This window comes from Pristiophorus japonicus, chromosome 18 (genome assembly GCF_044704955.1).
Source record: "Pristiophorus japonicus isolate sPriJap1 chromosome 18, sPriJap1.hap1, whole genome shotgun sequence".
NCBI classification, from domain to species: Eukaryota; Metazoa; Chordata; class Chondrichthyes; family Pristiophoridae; genus Pristiophorus; species Pristiophorus japonicus.
Window position 1 is genome coordinate 16,476,568 of NC_091994.1, and position 18,920 is coordinate 16,495,487.

General features: G+C 42.7%; 1 protein-coding gene across 3 annotated transcripts in view; it reads right to left on the reverse strand.

Annotated features, from left to right (window-relative positions):
• Positions 1–18,920, reverse strand: part of LOC139228570 (mesoderm induction early response protein 2-like) — a 117,376-nt gene that overhangs the window by 39,671 nt on the left and 58,785 nt on the right. For all 3 annotated transcript variants that reach the window (XM_070859698.1, XM_070859699.1, XM_070859700.1), the window contains 2 exons: positions 9,166–9,254; positions 3,072–3,144 (listed from right to left, as the gene is read on the reverse strand). In XM_070859698.1, the coding sequence (XP_070715799.1) occupies positions 3,072–3,144; positions 9,166–9,254 (162 nt within the window). The remainder of the gene's footprint in view (positions 1–3,071; positions 3,145–9,165; positions 9,255–18,920) is intronic.

Genomic DNA, 18,920 nt, shown 5'->3' on the forward strand with positions numbered 1-18,920 from the left:
CACATCTAACTCCCTCTTGAATATATCCAATGAACTGGCATCAACAACTCTCTGCAGCAGGGAATTCCACAGGTTAACAACTCTGAGTGAAGAAGTTTCTCCACATCTCAGTCCTAAATGGCCTACCCCTTATTCTAAGACCAAGACCCCTGGTTCTGGACTTCCCAAACATCGGGAGCATTCTTCCCGCATCTAACCTGTCCAGTCCCGTCAGAATCTTATACGTTTCTATGAGATCCCCTCTCATCCTTCTAAACTCCAGTGCATAAAGGCCCAGTTGATCCAGTCTCTCCTCATATGACAGCTCAGCCATCCCTGGAATCAGTCTAGTGAACCTTCGCTGCACTCCCTCAATAGCAAGAACGTCCTTCCTCAGACTAGGAGACCAAAACTGAACACAATATTCCAGGTGAGGCCTCACTAAGGCCCTGTACAATTGCATTAAGATCACCCTGCTCCTGCCAACATACCATTTGCCTTCTTGACCGCCTGCTGTACCTGCGTGCCCACTTTCAGTGACTGATGAACCATGACACCCAGATCTCGTTGCACCTCCCCTTTTCCTAATCTGCCACCATTCAGATAATATTCTGCCCCCAAAATGGATAACCTCACATTTATCCACATTATACTGCATCTGCCATGCATTTGCCCAGTCACCTAACCTGTCCAAGTCACCCTGCAGCCTCTTAGCGTTCTCCTCACAGCTCACACCGCCACCCAGTTTAGTGTCATCTGCAAACTTGGAGATATTACACTCTATTCCTTCATCCAAATCGTTAATGTATATTGTAAAGAGCTGGGGTCCCAGCACTGAACCCTGCGGCACTCCACTCGTCACTGCCTGCCATTCTGAAAAGGACCCGTTTATCCCGACTCTCTGCTTCCTGTCTGTCAACCAGTTCTCTATCCACGCCAGTACATTATCCCCAATACCATGCGCCTTGATTTTGCATACCAATCTCTTGTGCGTGCCTTGTCAAAAGACTTTTGAAAGTCCAAATACACCACATCCACTGGTTCTCCCTTGTCATCTCTGCTAGTTACATCCTCAAAAAATTCCAGAAGATTCGTCAAGCATGATTTCCCTTTCATAAATCCATGCTGACTTGGTCCAATCCTGTCACTGCTTTCGAAATGCGCTGCATTTCATCCTTAATGATTGATTCCAACATTTTCCCCACTACTGATGTCAGGCTAACTGGTCTATAATTACCCGTTTTCTCTCTCCCCCCTTTTTTAAAAAGTGGTGTTACATTAGCTACCCTGCAGTCCATAGGAACTGATCCAGAATCGATATAGACTGTTGGAAAATGATCACCAATGCATCCATTATTTCTATGGCCACTTCCTTGAGTACTCTGGGATGCAGACTATCAGGCCCCGGGGATTTATCAGCCTTTAATCCCATCAATTTCCCTAACACAATTTCCTGGCTAATTAGGATTTTCTTCAGTTCCTCCTTCTCGCTAGATCCACTGTCCCCTAGTACATTCGGAAGGTTATTTGTATCTTCCTTCGTGAAGACAGAACCGAAGTATTGGTTCAATTGGTCTGCCATTACTTTGTTCCCCATTATAAATTCACCTGAATCCGACTGCAAGGGACCTACGTTTGTCTTTACTAATCTTTTTCTCTTCACATATTTAAAGAAGCTTTTGCAGTCAGGTTTTATATTCCCTGCAAGCTTCCGCTCGTACTCTATTTTCCCCCTCTTAATTAAACCCTTAGTCCTCCTCTGTTGAATTCTAAATTTCTCCCAGTCCTCAGGTTTGTTGCTTTTTCTAGTTAATTTATATGCCTCTTCCTTAGCTTTTACACTATCCTTAATTTCCTTTGTTAGTCATGGTTGAGCCACCTTCCCAGTTTTATTTTTACTCCAGATAGGGATGTACAATTGCTGAAGTTCATCCCATGTGATCTTTCAATGTTTGCCATTGCTTATCCACCGTCAACCCTTTAAGTATCCTCTGCCAGTCTATTCTAGCCAATTCACGCCTCATACCATCGATGTTACCTTTCCTTAAGTTCAGGACCATAGTTTCTGAATTAACTTTGTCACTTTCCATCTTAATAAGGAATTCTACCATATTATGGTCACTTTTCCCCAAGGGGCCTCGCACAAGATTGCTAATTAGTCCCTTCTCATTACACATCACCCAGTCTAGGATGGCCAGCTCCCTGGTTCGTTCCTCGACATATTGGTCTAGAAAACCATCCCTAATACACTCCAGGAAATCCTCCTCCACCGCATTGCTACCAGTTTGGTTAGCCCAATCAATATGTAGATTAAAGTCGCCCATGATTACCGCTTTAGCTTTATTACACACATCCCTCATTTCTTGTTTGATGCTGTCCCCAACTCACTACTACTATTTGGTGGTCTATACACAACTGCCACTAGCGTTTTCTGCCCTTTGGAATTCCGCAGTAGAGACTCAACAGCACTGTGGGAAGAGACATTTCGAAGGTGGGAGAAGTTGGTGTTTGTAACAGAAATTACATTGGCAAGGAAACTAAGTTCTCACTCAGGCAACATGCCAGGTTTCTGTATCAATTCAAGTTTCTCAATGTAGCCTGGGCTGTCAATTAGGGAAGTTGATGGAGTTGAGGAGAGGTATGTAGAAGTTTAGAGGAGCTTTCAGTTTTGTCGATATTGAGTTAAAAGAAATTTTGATACATGCAAGCCATCATATTGGAAAGGCAACTGCAGACTACTTAAGCTGTTGGCCCCACTGCGATAGTTTAACAGTAAATTGCATTTCAACTTTCTACAAATTAAAATGTCAAACTGTACAAATTGAGATTACTGAGTATGATCCTAATATATTGTCCTGAGAGATATGGAAAACACACAAGTCAGAAACATATACAAATACCTAGATATTAGTTAAAACCTTTTGATAATTGATAGAATATTTAACTAAACTACTGCGGATTGATGTGGACGGATGTATTTCAAACAGTGCATTACATAAAGGAAGGATTAGTCATTCAAGTCTAGAGGACTATGAAAAGGATTTGAGGAAATGCCTGTAAGGGTGAAACTGCATACTCTCTCCTGTCCTTACCTTTTTCATTTTGCCTATATCTGCCGTTAAATGGTGGGATAGGGGCTTGATACTGAGGTCCAACCATAATCTCCTGAAAGAAACCAAAGTACAAATTTTGGCAAGTTATCCTTCAGGGCATAAAATACATTCCCAAGTCTCAACCAAAGGATCTAAATTGCAATTAACTTCTGACCAAAGTTGATTACACCATTAAGAATTATCACCAAGGACAAGGACAAGGACACAGCAGTATATACAGGGACAAGTTGTAATCACTCAAGAGAGGAGCCAGTCCCATTGGAGAAACCGCATCTTTTATATTGTTGGATAGTTTCGACAGCTGTATGTTCAGCTGTATAATATCCAGGCATGCATAATCATATGCAGTTGTTTTTAAGTCACCGATTGAAACCATTTCTGGGGTTTCTTTATATTCTTCCCTTCCCCAATCGCTGAGGAAGATACATGTAAGCTCTGCCTGCTTGTATTGAGGCAACTAGCAGTGCTTCAGATGCTCAGCCATGTTATTTGGCTGCCACATCGCGCTGGCAAATTTCCACTGACTAATATCTGGAAAGTGCATCAGGAAGAATTTGGGAAATAAGCACGACACTGCACTTTTGTGAAAAATGTTAGAACAACTGAGGTAGGACGCAACCTACACCAGTCTTAATGCCGCCTTTAGTAAAAAGAAAAAAAAGACTTGCATTTCTATCGCGCCTTTCACGATCACTGGATGTCTCAAAGCTCTTTACAGCCAATGAAGTACTTTTGGAGTATAGTCACTGTTGTAATGTGGAAAACGTGGCAGCCAATTTGCGCACAGTAAGCTCCCACAAACAGCAATGTGATAATGACCAGATAATCTGTTTTTATGTTATGTTGATTGAGGGATAAATATTGGCCGGGACACCAGGGAGGACTCCCCTGCTATTCTTCGCAATAGTGCCATGGGATCGTTTAGGTTCACCTGAGTGCAGACGGGGCCTCGGTTTAACGTCTCATCCGAAAGACAGCACCTCCGTCAGTGCAGCGCTCCCTCAGCATTGCAAACATGTACAATTCAAAACAAATGAAATTATTTTAAAATATCTGAAAGGTACTTTAAAATAATTGGGAATTAAAAAAAAACAAGCATGTAGTTTGCTCTGTTCACTTGTATACCTCTAAAACATAAGGATCCAATGATCTCGACCTCAGTGATAACATATAAATAACAATTCTTCCCGATGGGCTCATATTTTAAAAATGCAGTCAGCCAAATTAAAATTGCATACCGCGATCAATTAAAAAAATACTCTTGACACACATTACATCGGCACATCATTTCAACAAGGTTACCATTTTTATTTCCCTGTGGATTGAGGGAATAAGTGTTTCTGCATTTTCAATATTAAACTCTATTTGAACAAATGCCATTTGAAAAAAAAGTTAATTATATTAACACGGTTATTATGCTAAGTGACACTACTTCCATAAGTGGCAACACTTCATTGTAACATCGGTGTCATGTTTGAGGATACTTTGGCCATTTTTCCATATTAAAAAAATTGAAAAAAAGATGTTTTCAATATTAAAAAAAGTATATTCCCAAGTTTAAAAAAGGGCCACTACAACAACTATTTGCATTTATATAACGCCTTTAACACAGTAAAAGAATCCAAGACACTTCAATGAGCCACATAAGAAGATATTAGGACAGGTCAAAGCTTGGTCAAAGAGTAGGTTTTTAAGGAGCATCTTAAATGAGGAGAAGGAGGTACAGAAGTGGAGAGGTTTAGGGAGGAAATTCGAGAACTTGGAGCCTACGCAGCGGAAGGCACAGCCGCCAATGGTGGAGTGAAGAAAATCGGGGGTACGCAAGACGCCAGAATTGGAGGAGCGCAGAGATCTCAGAGGATTGTAGGGCTAGAGGAGGTTACTGGAAATAGCGAGGGGGCCGAGGCCATGGAGGGATTTGAAAACAAGGATGAGAATTTTAACATTCGAGGCTTTGCCGGACCGGGAGCCAATGGAGGTCAGCCTAGTTGAAAGATGCTCAATATGCTGCATTGGAGCTACACTTTCCAGAGATTAAACAAGACATTTCTAGCCTGCCTAAATAATAAGACACAGATCACACCCATTATGGTAGAAAGTTATTTTATCCCTGTCTGTAAACAGGTGGGAAATTAAGAGATTAAAAAAAAGTAGTCTTTTGAGCACAGGAAGGCTGCACAAGCAGCCAGACTTTTAAATAGAGAGTTGCAAAAGCTTTAGGAATGCTCGGTCAGTTACAAGTCAAGTGAGACAACCCAATAAGGTGGGTAAGCATGCCATTTATTTTGTAGCTAATTGTTCTAATCGTAACTGATGCTCTGTATTTTCGTGTGTGAAACGAAGCATCTTAGTGATTCATATCAAGGGTTGCTTCATCAATTGCTGACTCCCTTTGCCTTTGGAAAGATTCAAGAACTGTTTCTGCAAAAGACACAAATATCCAGTCCAGATCACAAGACAATGCTGTTGTTACATCCCTGAATTGTACTATCGTACGAGTAGATATGGTGCAAGCAATGTTCCCCCTAATTATTCATTTTGAGCTCGCAGCCCCATTGCAGCCCATTCAGTCGCAAAATTGAACATTGGTGGCAGTGCAGCTTAGGGGAAACTTTGGGTGCAAGTCAACGCTCATAAAAGTCAGATGCTCAGACTGCTTACGGTAGTGACTGACACGACTGAACTCAAGATAGTTATGGCAGATCCCAACTTGAAACAACAGGGTTTATGGATATGAAAAAAACAAACAAAAAACATTAAGTCCTTGTCTTACAAGGATACCAAGATCATCAGGTTTAACTTTAAAAATAAATGTAAATTGTTACTGAAAAGAGATACTTTTCTTATCACCTTAAAACATAAATACCTACTGCACAGGTAAAATGAGCCGTTCTTGCTCAGTTTAGAGAACACGTGCTAGCATAGGAATTCTTTGCTCGTGAGTAGTCTGCTACCATGAAATTAGTTTTTAATGTTTATTGTGGCCCTGCTGCAGTCTAAGAGACAGTAGTGCACCCATTGCTGTAATATCGCAAATTTACTGGAGCAATATATCACAATGAGGTAGAATTTTTTTTTAAATGTTCCTTTTAACCTCCTGTGATCCAGGTTTTGCCATACCTATTTTTTTTTAAATTAGGAACAGAATAGCCTGGATTTTGAGGTAATAATAACAGCTATCAGCGCTCACGGTTATTAAGGAATAAATCAAACAGCAATTTCTGGCATCCATACATGCGCAATTCAACGCGGAAATCAGGAAGTTACTGTCGAATAGCCCTGCGCCTCCACAAGCTTCACTACACCCGTACCGCGCTGAGAGACTCAGGATTCATATTCATGCCACAACATGAAGTTGAGGTACTTACCCACTAGAGACCCACTAAACACGCCAGAAAAAGTTAGCGCTTGGTCCCTTCAAGTTAATTTTTTACGGCATGGTAAATCTTAATTATTGCCAAACAAACTCTCTGGCACTGAAAATGTACTTTTGGAGTCTCATCCCTTCAGATTTTAATTATTGTTGGAGATTTAAAAAAAAACTATTCTTTCTTTCTCTAGTTTTATTTTGCTTTCTGCACATGATTTGACATTGAATTGAATATTCTAACTTACACTTCCTGGTTTAGACTCAGTGTGGTTCAGTGAGGATTCTTCAATCGGATTGTTTGAGGAGACAGGTCATTGCTTGCCCTATTCACAGAGGTCCCAGATCCCCTATAGAGGGCGCCGCGCTCTTTCGGCTCTCTGATAACCGTTAAATCACAGTAAATGACCGTAAAAGGTCACAGAAAGTCTGTGGGCAAGTGTAAGCGCAATGAACAGTGATCGCTATTTTTGTTTGGCGCTAACTGTAAAATCCAGGCCATTATATTTTCTTTCCTCATCCTGAATAATAGCCATAAATATTTTTCTTTTCTATTTTGAAGACTGGTTTCCCAATAAATATTGCCGAAGATTCTTCCCTTAACTCCAAAATTTGAATATTGAAATTTCTGTACCACTAAATTTTTGCCAGTAACTTTGACAAAAATATCAAATCTAATAAATCAATGGTCATCAACCTCCTGGTTACTAACCAACTCTGGTAAATGGCTAAACACAAATCCACCATGAGCTTCTGCTCCAATAGTTTGCCTCATATGTTGTGAGGAAATCATCCCTGACTAACTCAATGAATTTGCTCTGCATTTTCATCCCACTCTTCCCAATTGTCTCTGATTTGTCCAATCAACTTGTGGGATGTTGGAATCTCACGGATAGTACATGATGATGTTCCAGACTCCTCCTTTCTGGTTTATAGAGCTCCCTGTCCACCAGTTCACCATTTGTTGGTGATCGACAGCAGCTGAGTAAGGTTTATTACTCATTACCAATGAGTCATTTCTCACCTTTACAATTATTTTGTTTTTACCTTTGTTTCTAACCTTCATTCTCTTTTGCTGCATCTACTCTTTCTACAGCTGCTGTGGCATAACTCAGCAATAAAGCAAGTCCTAACTTCTCTGCAAGTTCTATCATCCCTGACTAACTCAATGAATTTGCTCTGAATTTTCATCCCACTCTTCCCAATTGTCTCTGATTTGTCCAATCAACTTGTCGAATGTTGAAATCTCACGGATAGTACATGATGATGTTCCAGACGACTCCTTTCTGGTTTATAGAGCTCCCTGTCCACCTACTTCTGTTCCATAGAAGTACAACACAGAAATAGGCCATTTGGCCTAACCAGTCAGTGTTGGTGTTTATCTTCGACATGAGCAATAGTCTTAATCCCTTGTGCCTGTCCAGTTTCCATATCCCCTTTTCTTCAACCACCTATCCAACATATTTTTAAATGTTGACATGGTCTCTGCTTCAATCACTAAATTCTGGTAGTGCATTCCATAGCTTCACAAACCTGTACAAAAATAATCTCAAAACCTTCTCTTACATAAATATGTCCCTTCGTTCTAGAACCCTCAATCTCTGGAATTAGTTTGTTTCAATCTACTCTGTCACATCTCTTCGTAACGGTAAATACTGCTATCAAATAACCCAATAGTGTCTTCTCTTCCAACAAAAAAAGACCTAATTTCTGAAGTCTTTCTTTGTATTTCCACATAGCAGGCACCACCTTAGTAAACATGTACTATATTTTCTCTATTGCCTCATTTTCCTTCCTGAAGTGTGGACCCCAAAACTGCAGACAGTGCTCCAACCATTGTCTTACTAAAGTTTCATGTAGATTTAACATTACATAGCAGCTTTTATAATCTAAACCTCTTGCAATAAAACCCAGTATTAAGATTTCTATGGTCTTATCAACTTGAAGTGCTGGTTTTAATGTTTTGTAAACCGATACACCCAAATTCCTCTGCTCTTCCATATAACACAGCCTTCCCCCATTCAAAGTATAATTATTACTTTTACATTTCTCCCCCCGCCCCACCACCCACCCCCCCGACCAAAACGGCCTCGCCAACTCCTTTTGGGGTACAATTCAACAGGCGGAGGCTTCATGTGTGTGCCCAGTCAGTCAGTTTTGGCAAGCTATCCAGCCATGGGAGAAGGAGCCATCATAGCTAAGATCAATCTTACCATCATTCAATATTCTCATGCCTTTACCAGCAGAGGTCAGCAGACAGAAATCAGGAAGAGGGAAGTTGGCTGATTTTTCTCGATTTCGCCCAGGGGTATTTCGATCAATTGTGATGCACCTACTGGCATTGCAGTTGAGATTAATTAACCGAGTACCTACTAGGAATTAAACCAGAGATCTTCCGATCTGTATAACTCAGCTGCACACTAACTCAATGCTATAAGTGGAACTTGCCAGTGTTATCAAGAGACAACACAAGTGGGAAGAGAAAAAGGCAATGAAAATTAAACAATAAAGCAGAGAACATTAAAAGATGGAAAGACTGTGGCAAGAATAAGAAGCAGTTTAAAAAAAAACACATAACGCAAGACTCAAAGTTATACTGTGACAGGTAACCATTGATGGTAACTTATCTGTCCTGTGCAATGACAAGTTTTCAGCCACCGCTGAAGGAGGGGATATATAAACTACACCTTGTCCAAAGAAACTAACCTTTTTACAGTCATTTGACAAAATGGAATCATCTTCTTCAGAGTCCTCATCCGATAACGATAGTTCCTTATCATCCTCAATAGAATTCGCTGGAAACAAAGCAAAGCTGGTCATTTATACTTGAACTAAATATTTAATTATAATTAAGAGAAGCAATAATTATAATTTTTATTACATGCAGCTGAGTAACTCACTGGTGTCAAATTCAGACAGGAAAAAGCTCATTTCAGGAAACACAGCAGTATTTTCTGAATGAAAGTTTCTTGTGATCCTGAGAATGTTTAAATAATACAAACAGCATTTTGGAGTTTTATACTTAAAGCAGTACGTATTATTCATCTAGACACAAACTGAACTGAGCATGTGTCATCTTCCTCCTTCCCCACATACTTCCATGGGAAAAATGTCTCAACAAAGGCTTGAGAAATCTTACCCAGAGCATCGCAAATAGAATCTTAACCTACCAGCAATAGTTCATCAATCAATGCTTCTTTAAAAAAAAACTAATTGCTGAACTAAGGTGCAAGCTATGAACTATTTCATAAGATGTGATTCCAAACAAAACACACACACTTAATGCAGGCTAAAAGTCATAGAAACAGGTTTCTAAAGTTAAGGGGCATCAGTAACTGATAACTTTCCATTAATGGACTATATTTGCAAGGTCTGCTAGGTACTACTCTGGTTCCTTTCCATACAGCAACCCACGACCAGTGGACACTGCGTATTATTAATTGGTTGGAGCATTGTGAACAGCTCTGGTGTCCATATTATAACAAGGATATAGAGGCACCGGAGAATGTGCAAAAAAAGATTTACTGGAATGATATCAGAACTATCCTATCAGGAAGGATTGAACAGGCTGGGGCTCTTTTCTCTAGAAGAGAGAAGAATGAGGAGGGGGGGGAAGGGGATCACCCTAAAATTTATTCTCCAACCCTCACCATCAAAATCTGTACACCCCGACCAATACTGGGCACTTATTCTGGAGTTTATTTTTCACTAACTGCTCAGGTTGGCAACATGTACAACATGTATGAAATGATACTGTCTGTTCTTGGCTTCCCTTGAAACTCCGCACATAACTGGACTGCTAGCGTAATCTGCCTTTCATGACATTATTTAGCACAGGGCAGGTTAAGTGCAAGAACTGCACTAAAGTGACCAACGGTTGGATTTTCCTCCTTTTTGGGAGCAACCTTCACATGAGCTCTGGATAACTTCCAGAATAGCCCTTAAAAAATTATTCAAGCAGTCTATCATTACATTTAGTAACTCCTGGATGAAGGGAGGTTTCCTTGCTGAAGTTACAGCTCACGCCATTGTCATAAACAGAACTCAAAGCAGAGGACAGCTTAAGTAAGCAGGGTAGCAGTGCGAGTTATACCGTAGTCTTGATTCCATGATCTGGGCTTGAATCCAGTCCAGATCAACTAGAGTACCTCCACTAACAACTGTATGGGTATGGTTAAACAATCAAATATTTCTTTTTTCTTCTACCCCCCCAAAAAGTCCTTCCGTTGGTTTGGTCCTAGGTTTGGTATCTGCAGAGGTAGCTGATCTCAATTGGGAGGTGGCACAGTGCCCGTGGATCAGGTAAGGGAGAAAAAAAAACAGCCAAAAATTAACATTCCTGATCATTATATAGCAACTCCCACTGTTAGTGTACTATTGATACTGGGAAAGGGTAGAATCAGCTATGATATCCCCTGCAGTTAACTACTAAGGTGTGGGCCCAGGGGCAGCACGGGCCAGCCCTCATTGCGATACGTGTGCGCACTAGGTCTTGGATAACCCTTGCCACTGGACCAAGACCTAGCTCTGTCAAGCCCGTGTGGTGGCTGGTGTGCAACGGCCACCCCATGTTAAATAAATCCACACACAGGCACCTTCCACCCTTCAATATGCAGTTCAGGGCCTGAAATATTAGGTCCTTCATTGAAACACCTGTGAACTCATTCCTTTTGGCGTGGAAGCAAGTCATCCTCGATTCGAGGGACCGCCTAAGAAAACTGGCAACATTTTCACATAAACAATTGTCACTTCGAGAGGTACCAGAGGCTGACTGACACATATTACAAGGAATCAAAGCCTTTAGGAAGAGATGGGTAGGCAGAAAATTTGAGATTTAAAATAAAAAATCAAAAATACTCAAATGTGGCAAGAAATTATATTTCAGGGTTCAACTGAGTATAGATGTGTGCCAGAAAACATAGGAACAGGAGTAGGCCATTCAGCCCCTCAAGCCTGTTCCGTCGTTCGATGAGATCATTGCTGATCTGAGATCTAACTCCATGGGCCCAAGTTTCCGATATCCAGTTGAATGGCGCACCGCGGAGAGGCCGGCCTAATTTGTAGAACTAAAAGAAGCGGCAAATACTTACCTCGCGATTCTCCAATATCTGTAGGCCTGTTTGCAGCGCGGCGCGGCGCAGCAGGAGCTGCTGGGGGCGGAGCAAAGGCATTGCGAGCAAGTACTGCCGGCACGGGGGCGGGGCTAGGGCCCAGTGTCAGTTTGAGTGCCGGCAGTGTTGCGCATGCGCGTTGGATGCACACTGGCACACAAACATTGGCAACCAGCCATCTTTAAAGGGACATACAGAAGAGTGATTTTTAGTTTTGCGGAGCTGTGCAAAGCCTTCTGACTGAATTTTTGCGCCTGAAGGAGTGCTGTTAGCCGTACTGTGGAAGAAATTAGCTGCTGGAAACAGTGAGTGCTGTTTGTTACTGCTAAACTTCCAGAAGGAGTGCTGCATAGGTGCATGCAAAATAAGGACTGTGTGTTTTGAAAAATCATTGAGTGTCAATTCAATACAGCAATGGAACAACGTCCACCAAGAATGAAGAATTTCTTGCATGAGGAAGTGGAGACACTCGTGAATGTCATTGAGCAGAGATGGCAGGAGCTGGATACCAGCAACAGAGGTCGCACAAAAGTGCCATCCAAAGAAATGAAGAAATGCTGGAACCTAGTTGTAGAAGATTACTGCACAGTGGTACATACCAGGAGATCTGGAAGCCAGTGTAAAAAGAAATGGCACAAACTTGCTCAAGTAGTTAGTGCAAGTTATATTTTCATTTTTCAATGGAATCTAAATTGTAAATGTGACCATCTGTATATGTCCCACCCTGCAGAAAGACGCACTCTATAAAAAGTTATATTTTAATCTTTGCAGAAGAAATTGGCCCACAACAAAAGGGAAAGAATGCGAACAGGAGGAGGCGTGCCAAATCTGCATCCACTGACACCCTTGGAACAGAAGGTCGCTGCTTTGATGAGTCGTACATGGAGAAAAGCAATCAGTACTGCACAAGCTGGGCCCGCACGCGAGGGAGAGGGTAAGTCCTGAAAATGCATCGCGCCCCAACAAAGTAACCTGCTGCCTGGCCTGCTGTGTGTGAGACTACTCATGCCACCCATCCTGTGCTGCTAACCATTTGACTGAAATGTTAAACTGTGCAGAAGATGATGCCAATTCTGAAGATCCTAAACATACAGAAGAAGAACCAGGAGTGGATGATCCAGACCACGGGTGGGTGCAGGGGTTGACTGAAATGTCTTCAAGGGAGACTTTTGAACTTAATATGTATCAGTCCACATTAACGGACATCAGTTTTTCAAACATAGGTTCTGGTCCGACATTCGATGGTTTCACAGATTCCGAGGTTGCGGGTCCCAGTGGTGCTGGTGATGGTGTAATGCAGCATTTTACACCGAGTGCCCCATCGTCCCAGAGTGTGCCTCCCATTGGAGGGGTGCTGCCTGCAAGACCCAGGACCCCACCGTCCCAGCCTGCGCCTCCCACTGGAGTGGTGCCGTGAGGCAGACCCAGGGCCCCACTGTCCCAGCCTGCGCCTCTCACTGGAGTGGTGCCGCGAGGCAGACCCAGGCCGAGGAGAAGGAGAATTGAAAAACGCTCTCCTGCGATGCAGCGTGCAACAGATGCGGCTCAGGTTGTGGCATTGGGTGTGGAGAACAATGACCTTACCCGATCACTCGTGGGCAGCGTCAGTGCGGTGGGTGAAGAGGTAACGGTACTGACGGGAGAAATAGCAGTAATGACATGGGAAATGAGGGAGGGAATGTGAGAGTACAAGCGACAGCACAGGCCGTCAGGGAGGGCATACAAGTGACGGCACAGGCCCTCATGGAGGTAGCTGCTGCAATAAGGGCACACAGCCCGGCCAATCAAATGACACCCCCATGAAGAAGTGAACATTCACCGAGATGTGGATGAGAGATGGTTGCAGCCTTTCTTTGCTGCTTTTGTTCTTGTTCTTGATGTAAATGTAGTAACTTTTTTCAAAATGAAATTGTTTTGTAAGTTTTGTAACTTTAGAACTTATAAGTGATCTTAGGGTTTTTAAGTGACCTTAGAGTATAAATGTTCTAACATTTTGAAAGTTATTTAACTTCGCACCTAAAAAGTGATCTTGAAGTTTAAGTGATCTTAGAGTGTAAGATTTTTCACATTGAAATTGTTTTGTAAGTTTTGTGACTTTACAAGTTTATACGTGATCTTAAAGTTTTTAAGTGATCTTAAAGAGTCATATTAAAGTAAAGTTTGATACAACAAATATTTTATTACACGAACATGCAGTACATTGTGAACTTTTCAATAAAATATATTTACATTAAAATTGAATCATGTTCCATTAACACAACACAACATAGGAACAACTCCAAAAAATAAACATGTCCATGTGGAACAGTTGTCGCTGAGCCCTCAGGCATCAGTAATTGAAGCGTTCACGGATGAGCTGCTGGCGCAGGGCTCGAGCAATCGTTAAAGGAGTACGATGGACCGCCCACCTCCAACATCGTGCTCCGGCATCAGGCACTTGCATGCTTTCCTGATCGTTATCATCCTCACCCTGCTCTTCCAAATTACTATCATCAGGCACTCTCCCTTCATGTGGGTTTTCTGTTTCCACTACCAGCTCCTGCTGCCTCATGATGGTTAAGTTATGCAGCATGCAGCACACAACAATGAACTGACCGATAATCTCAGGGGAGCATTGGAACTGGCCTCCGGAATGGTCCAGGTATCAGAAAATGCTGTTTCAAGATGCCAATGGTCCTCTCTATGATGTTGCGCGTCGCAATGTGCGCTATGTTGTATTGATAGTCTGCTTCCATCCGTGTTACGCGTAGGGGTATTATGAGCCAGGTGGCGAGGCCGTACCCTTTGTCTCCCAGCAGCTAGCTCTGCCCTTCTGGCTGTTCCACAAAAATGTCAGATATAATGCTGTCGCGTAGGATGCACGCATCATGGGTGCTGCCAGGATATCTTGCATCGACTGATATGATGCGCTGCCTGTTGTCACACACGAGCTGCACATTAATGGAGTGGAAATCTTTTCTATTCCTGAACTGCTCGGCATTCTCCACAAGTGCTCGCAAGGTGAGTGGATACAATCAATTCAGCCTTGTACCTTTGGGAAGCCAGTAATCTTTGAGAACCCCAGAACCCTGTCATGCATTGCTTGGCCAGTCATTGGGAACTTGATGAAGTCATTCCTCCGCGCATACAGTGCAGCTGTGACCTGGTGAGCGCAGGCATGTATTGCACGTTGAGCGATGGCGCACACATCTCCAATTGTAGCTTGAAACAATCCCGAGGCATAGAAGGAAAGCGCAGCTCTAACCTTCACTTCAACAGACAAGGCAGTCGGCATTTTGCTTCTCGGCTATAAATCTGCTCTCAGCATATCACAGATCTCAACGACAACTTCTCTGCGGAAACGCAGCCTTTTGACACAATCAGCCTCATTCATGTCCAGGTACGAACGCCTGACTCGATATTGCCGAGGTGGGTAAGGCTTCCTGCCCATCAGCCTACGGGCTATGACGTTCCTGATGGGTCCTATGTAGCGAATTGATGGAGAACCATTGTATAATCTGTGGCGTTTGATAATGCAGCACCCATACTTGAAGTAAAACTTAAAACTTTCAAAGGTGCGTGCTGGCTGGCTGGCTGTCCCTCCCGGTGTTTTTCAGGCCTTCCCTCGCCAGCCTGTGCTTAGGTTCATTTTTTTTGGCGGAATCTAAAAAGAGTCGTAGACCATGGCAAATCCTGTTGTTTTGCAGCCACCAAATTGTGTCAGGAAGCCAAAGACAAACACGACGTTTTGTACATTTTTGCCAACTTTTCCCTAATTTCTATCTTGGGGACTGTGGCTTTGCCGGGCTGGAAGACATCGACAACCATTTGCTTGCGTTGGAGCAAGAGGTTTGTCATAAACTTTCTGGTTCGGACGGTCACGGTGTCGTTCATCTTTGCTGCCACCTCAGTCCAGGTCTCGGAGCACAGACTCTGCTCTTTTAACTTTCCATGTTGTAGGATTAGGAATGGGCTGTCCCAATTCATGGATTTGGAGTAATGAGAGCAGCCAATGTCCTTCAGGCCTGGATAGTTTGAAAGGCCGAGACTGTAAGAAATGGGAACAGGAGTAGGCCATTTGGCCGCTCGAGCCTGCTCCGCCAATTAATAAGATCATGGCTGATCTGATCTTGGGCTCAGCTCCACTTCCCTGCTCGCTCCCCAGAAAGCTTCACTCCCTTCAAACTTCATAGTGGACAGAGGCAAGAGTGGAGCTTGCAACTGAGGTACAGGCAAAGTGAGCAGAGGATACTACTGGACCAAACCAGACTTGAGTGATGTTCAGACTAGAATGTGAAGCCCAAAATATTAAATGAGGTACAGGCAGGTGAGGTTTGTGTGTGATTATTTGGGGGGGGGGGGGGGGGGGAGGGGGTTGGTGTACAGAGGACTAATTTTTGTGTACGGGGTCTTATATTTTAGGTTATGAGGGGCTCACATTTTGAGGGCGTGGGCAGCTTCACATTCTGACTCAAGTGTTTCAATCATATGAGTGGCCCACTCACTGGTTGCGATGCTAGGGCCTAGCCCTCTACTACAAAAGACTGGAAACCCTGAATTAGGGAATGGCTTGTAAAGTAATCACCAAATACCCTCTCAATCAAAGCCAATAGATTTTCTCTTCAAACTGCCATCTAAAATATTTAGTGCAAAAACTATTTACAGGTAAAGTTCCTTATTCAACCCCAAATCTCCCCACCAATTCCACAGGACTCAACATTACTTAGTAGTTTGTGCAACACTTTATCAAGACTTTTTGAAAATCAAGATACACAATGTTGACTGGGGCTTCCAACATGCATCAACTTTGAAACCAAATTCATGAGACAGGATCTTCTTTTCCAGAAGCCACGCTAAGATTCCCTTCTCTATCAAGGTCGTGCATCTTTGACCTCTTCCTGCAACATGCATACAACCAAAGTTAAGCCTGTCGGGAGGGTGAACAAGCAGTTGTCGTGGTGCACATTGGTACCAACGATATAGGTAAAAAAAGGGATGAGGTCCTACGAGACGAATTTAAGGAGCGAGGAGCTAAATTAAAAAGTAGGACCTCAAAAGTAGTAATCTCGGGATTGCTACCAGTGCCACGTGCTAGTCAGAGTAGGAATCGCACGATAGCTCAGATGAATACGTGGCTTGAGCAGTGGCGCAGCAGGGAGGGATTCAAATTCCTGGGGCATTAGAACCGGTTCTGGGGGAGGTGGGACCAGTACAAACCGGACGGTCTGCACCTAGGCAGGACCGGAACCAATGTCCTAGGGGGAGTGTTTGCTAGTGCTGTTGGGGAGGAGTTAAACTAATATGGCAGGGGGATGGGAACCAATGCAGGGAGACAGAGGGAAACAAAATGGAGACAGAAGCAAAAGACAGAAAGGAGATGAGTAAAAGTGGAGGTCAGAGAAACCCAAGGCAAAAAACAAAAAGGGCCAGCAAAATTCTAAAGGGTAAAAGTGTAATAAAAAGGCAAGCCTGAAAGCTCGGTGCCTCAATGCGAGGAGTATTTGGAACCCAGGAGAGGGCTCTGAGCTAGTTAGAGTGGGTGAGAGCTCAGATGAAAAGGACTCCAAGAAAGAATGCAAAAGGCAGGAGGCAACAGAGCAGAGTAGCACTGGGGTAAGTGTAAACCACAAGGTGATATGAATTGACAATATGTATGAATATAAAGGGGCTGCAGGAGGGGTCAAAACTAAAAATCATGGTTTAAAAACTAATATTAAAACACTCTACCTAAACGCAAGCAGCATTCGAAATAAAGTAAATGAGTTGACGGCACAAATCATTACAAATGGGTATGATTTGGTGGCCATTACAGGGGTATCTGACAATTCGGAAAGATAGACAAGAAGGGAAAGAAGGTGGGGTAGCTCTGTTAATAAAGGATGATATCAGGTCAGTTGTGAGAGACGATATTGGCTCTAATGAACAAAATGTTGAATCATTGTGGGTGGAGATTAGAGATAGTAAGGGGAAAAAGTCACTGGTGGGCGTAGTTTATAGGCCCCCAAATAATAACTTCACGGTGGGGCGGGCAATAATCAAGGGAATAATGGAGGCATGTGAAAAAGGAACGGTAGTAATCATGGGGGATTTTAACCTACATATCGATTGGTCAAATTAAATCGCACGGGGTAGCCTTGAGGAGGAATTCATAGAATGCATACGGGATTGTTTCTTGGAACAGTATGTTACAGAACCTACAAGGGAGCAAGCTATCTTAGATCTGGTCCTGTGTAATGAGACAGGAATAATAAACGATCTCCTCGTAAAAGGTCCTCTCGGAATGAGTGATCACAGTATGGTTGAATTTGTAATACAGATTGAGGGTGAGGAAGTAGTGTCTCAAACGAGCGTACTATGCTTAAACAAAGGGGACTACAGTGGGATGAGGGCAGAGTTGTCTAAAGTAGACTGGGAACACAGACTAAACGGTGGCACAATTGAGGAACAGTGGAGGACTTTTAAGGAGCTCTTTCATAGTGCTTAACAATAATATATTCCAGTGAAAAAAAAGGGTGGTAAGAGAAGGGATAACCAGCCGTGGATAACCAAGGAAATAAAGGAGAGTATCTAATTAAAAACCAATGCGTATAAGGTGGCCAAGGTTAGTGGGAAACTAGAAGATTGGGAAAATTTTAAACGACAGCAAAGAATGACTAAGAAAGCACTAAAGAAAGGAAAGATAGATTACGAAAGTAAACTTGCGCAAAACATAAAAACAGATAGTAAAAGCTTTTACCGATATATAAAACGGAAAAGAGTGACTAAAGTAAATGTTGGTCCCTTAGAAGATGAGAAGGGGGATTTAATAATGGGAAATGTGGAAATGGCCGAGACCTTAAACAATTATTTTGCTTCGGTTTTCACAGTGGAAGACACAAAAACCATGCCAAAAATTGCTGGTCACGGGAATGTGGGAAGGGAGGACCTTGAGATAATCACTATCACTAGTGGGGTAGTGCTGGACAGGCTAATGGGACTCAAGGTAGACAAGTACCTGGTCCTGATGAAATGCACCCCAGGGTATTAAAAGAGATGGCGGAAGTTATACCAGATGCATTCGTTATAATCTACCAAAATTCTCTGGACTCTGGGGAGGTACCAGCGGATTGGAAAGCAGCTAATGTAACGCCTCTGTTTAAAAAAAAGGGGGCAGACAAAAGGCAGGTAACTATAGGCTGGTTAGTTTAACATCTGTAGTGGGGAAAATGCTTGAAGCTATCATTAAGGAAGAAATAGCGGGACATCTAGTTAGGAATAGTGCAATCAAGCAGACGCAACATGGATTCATGAAGGGGAAATCATGTTTAACTAATTTACTGGAATTCTTTGAGGATATAACGAGCATGGTGGATAGAGGTGTACCGATGGATG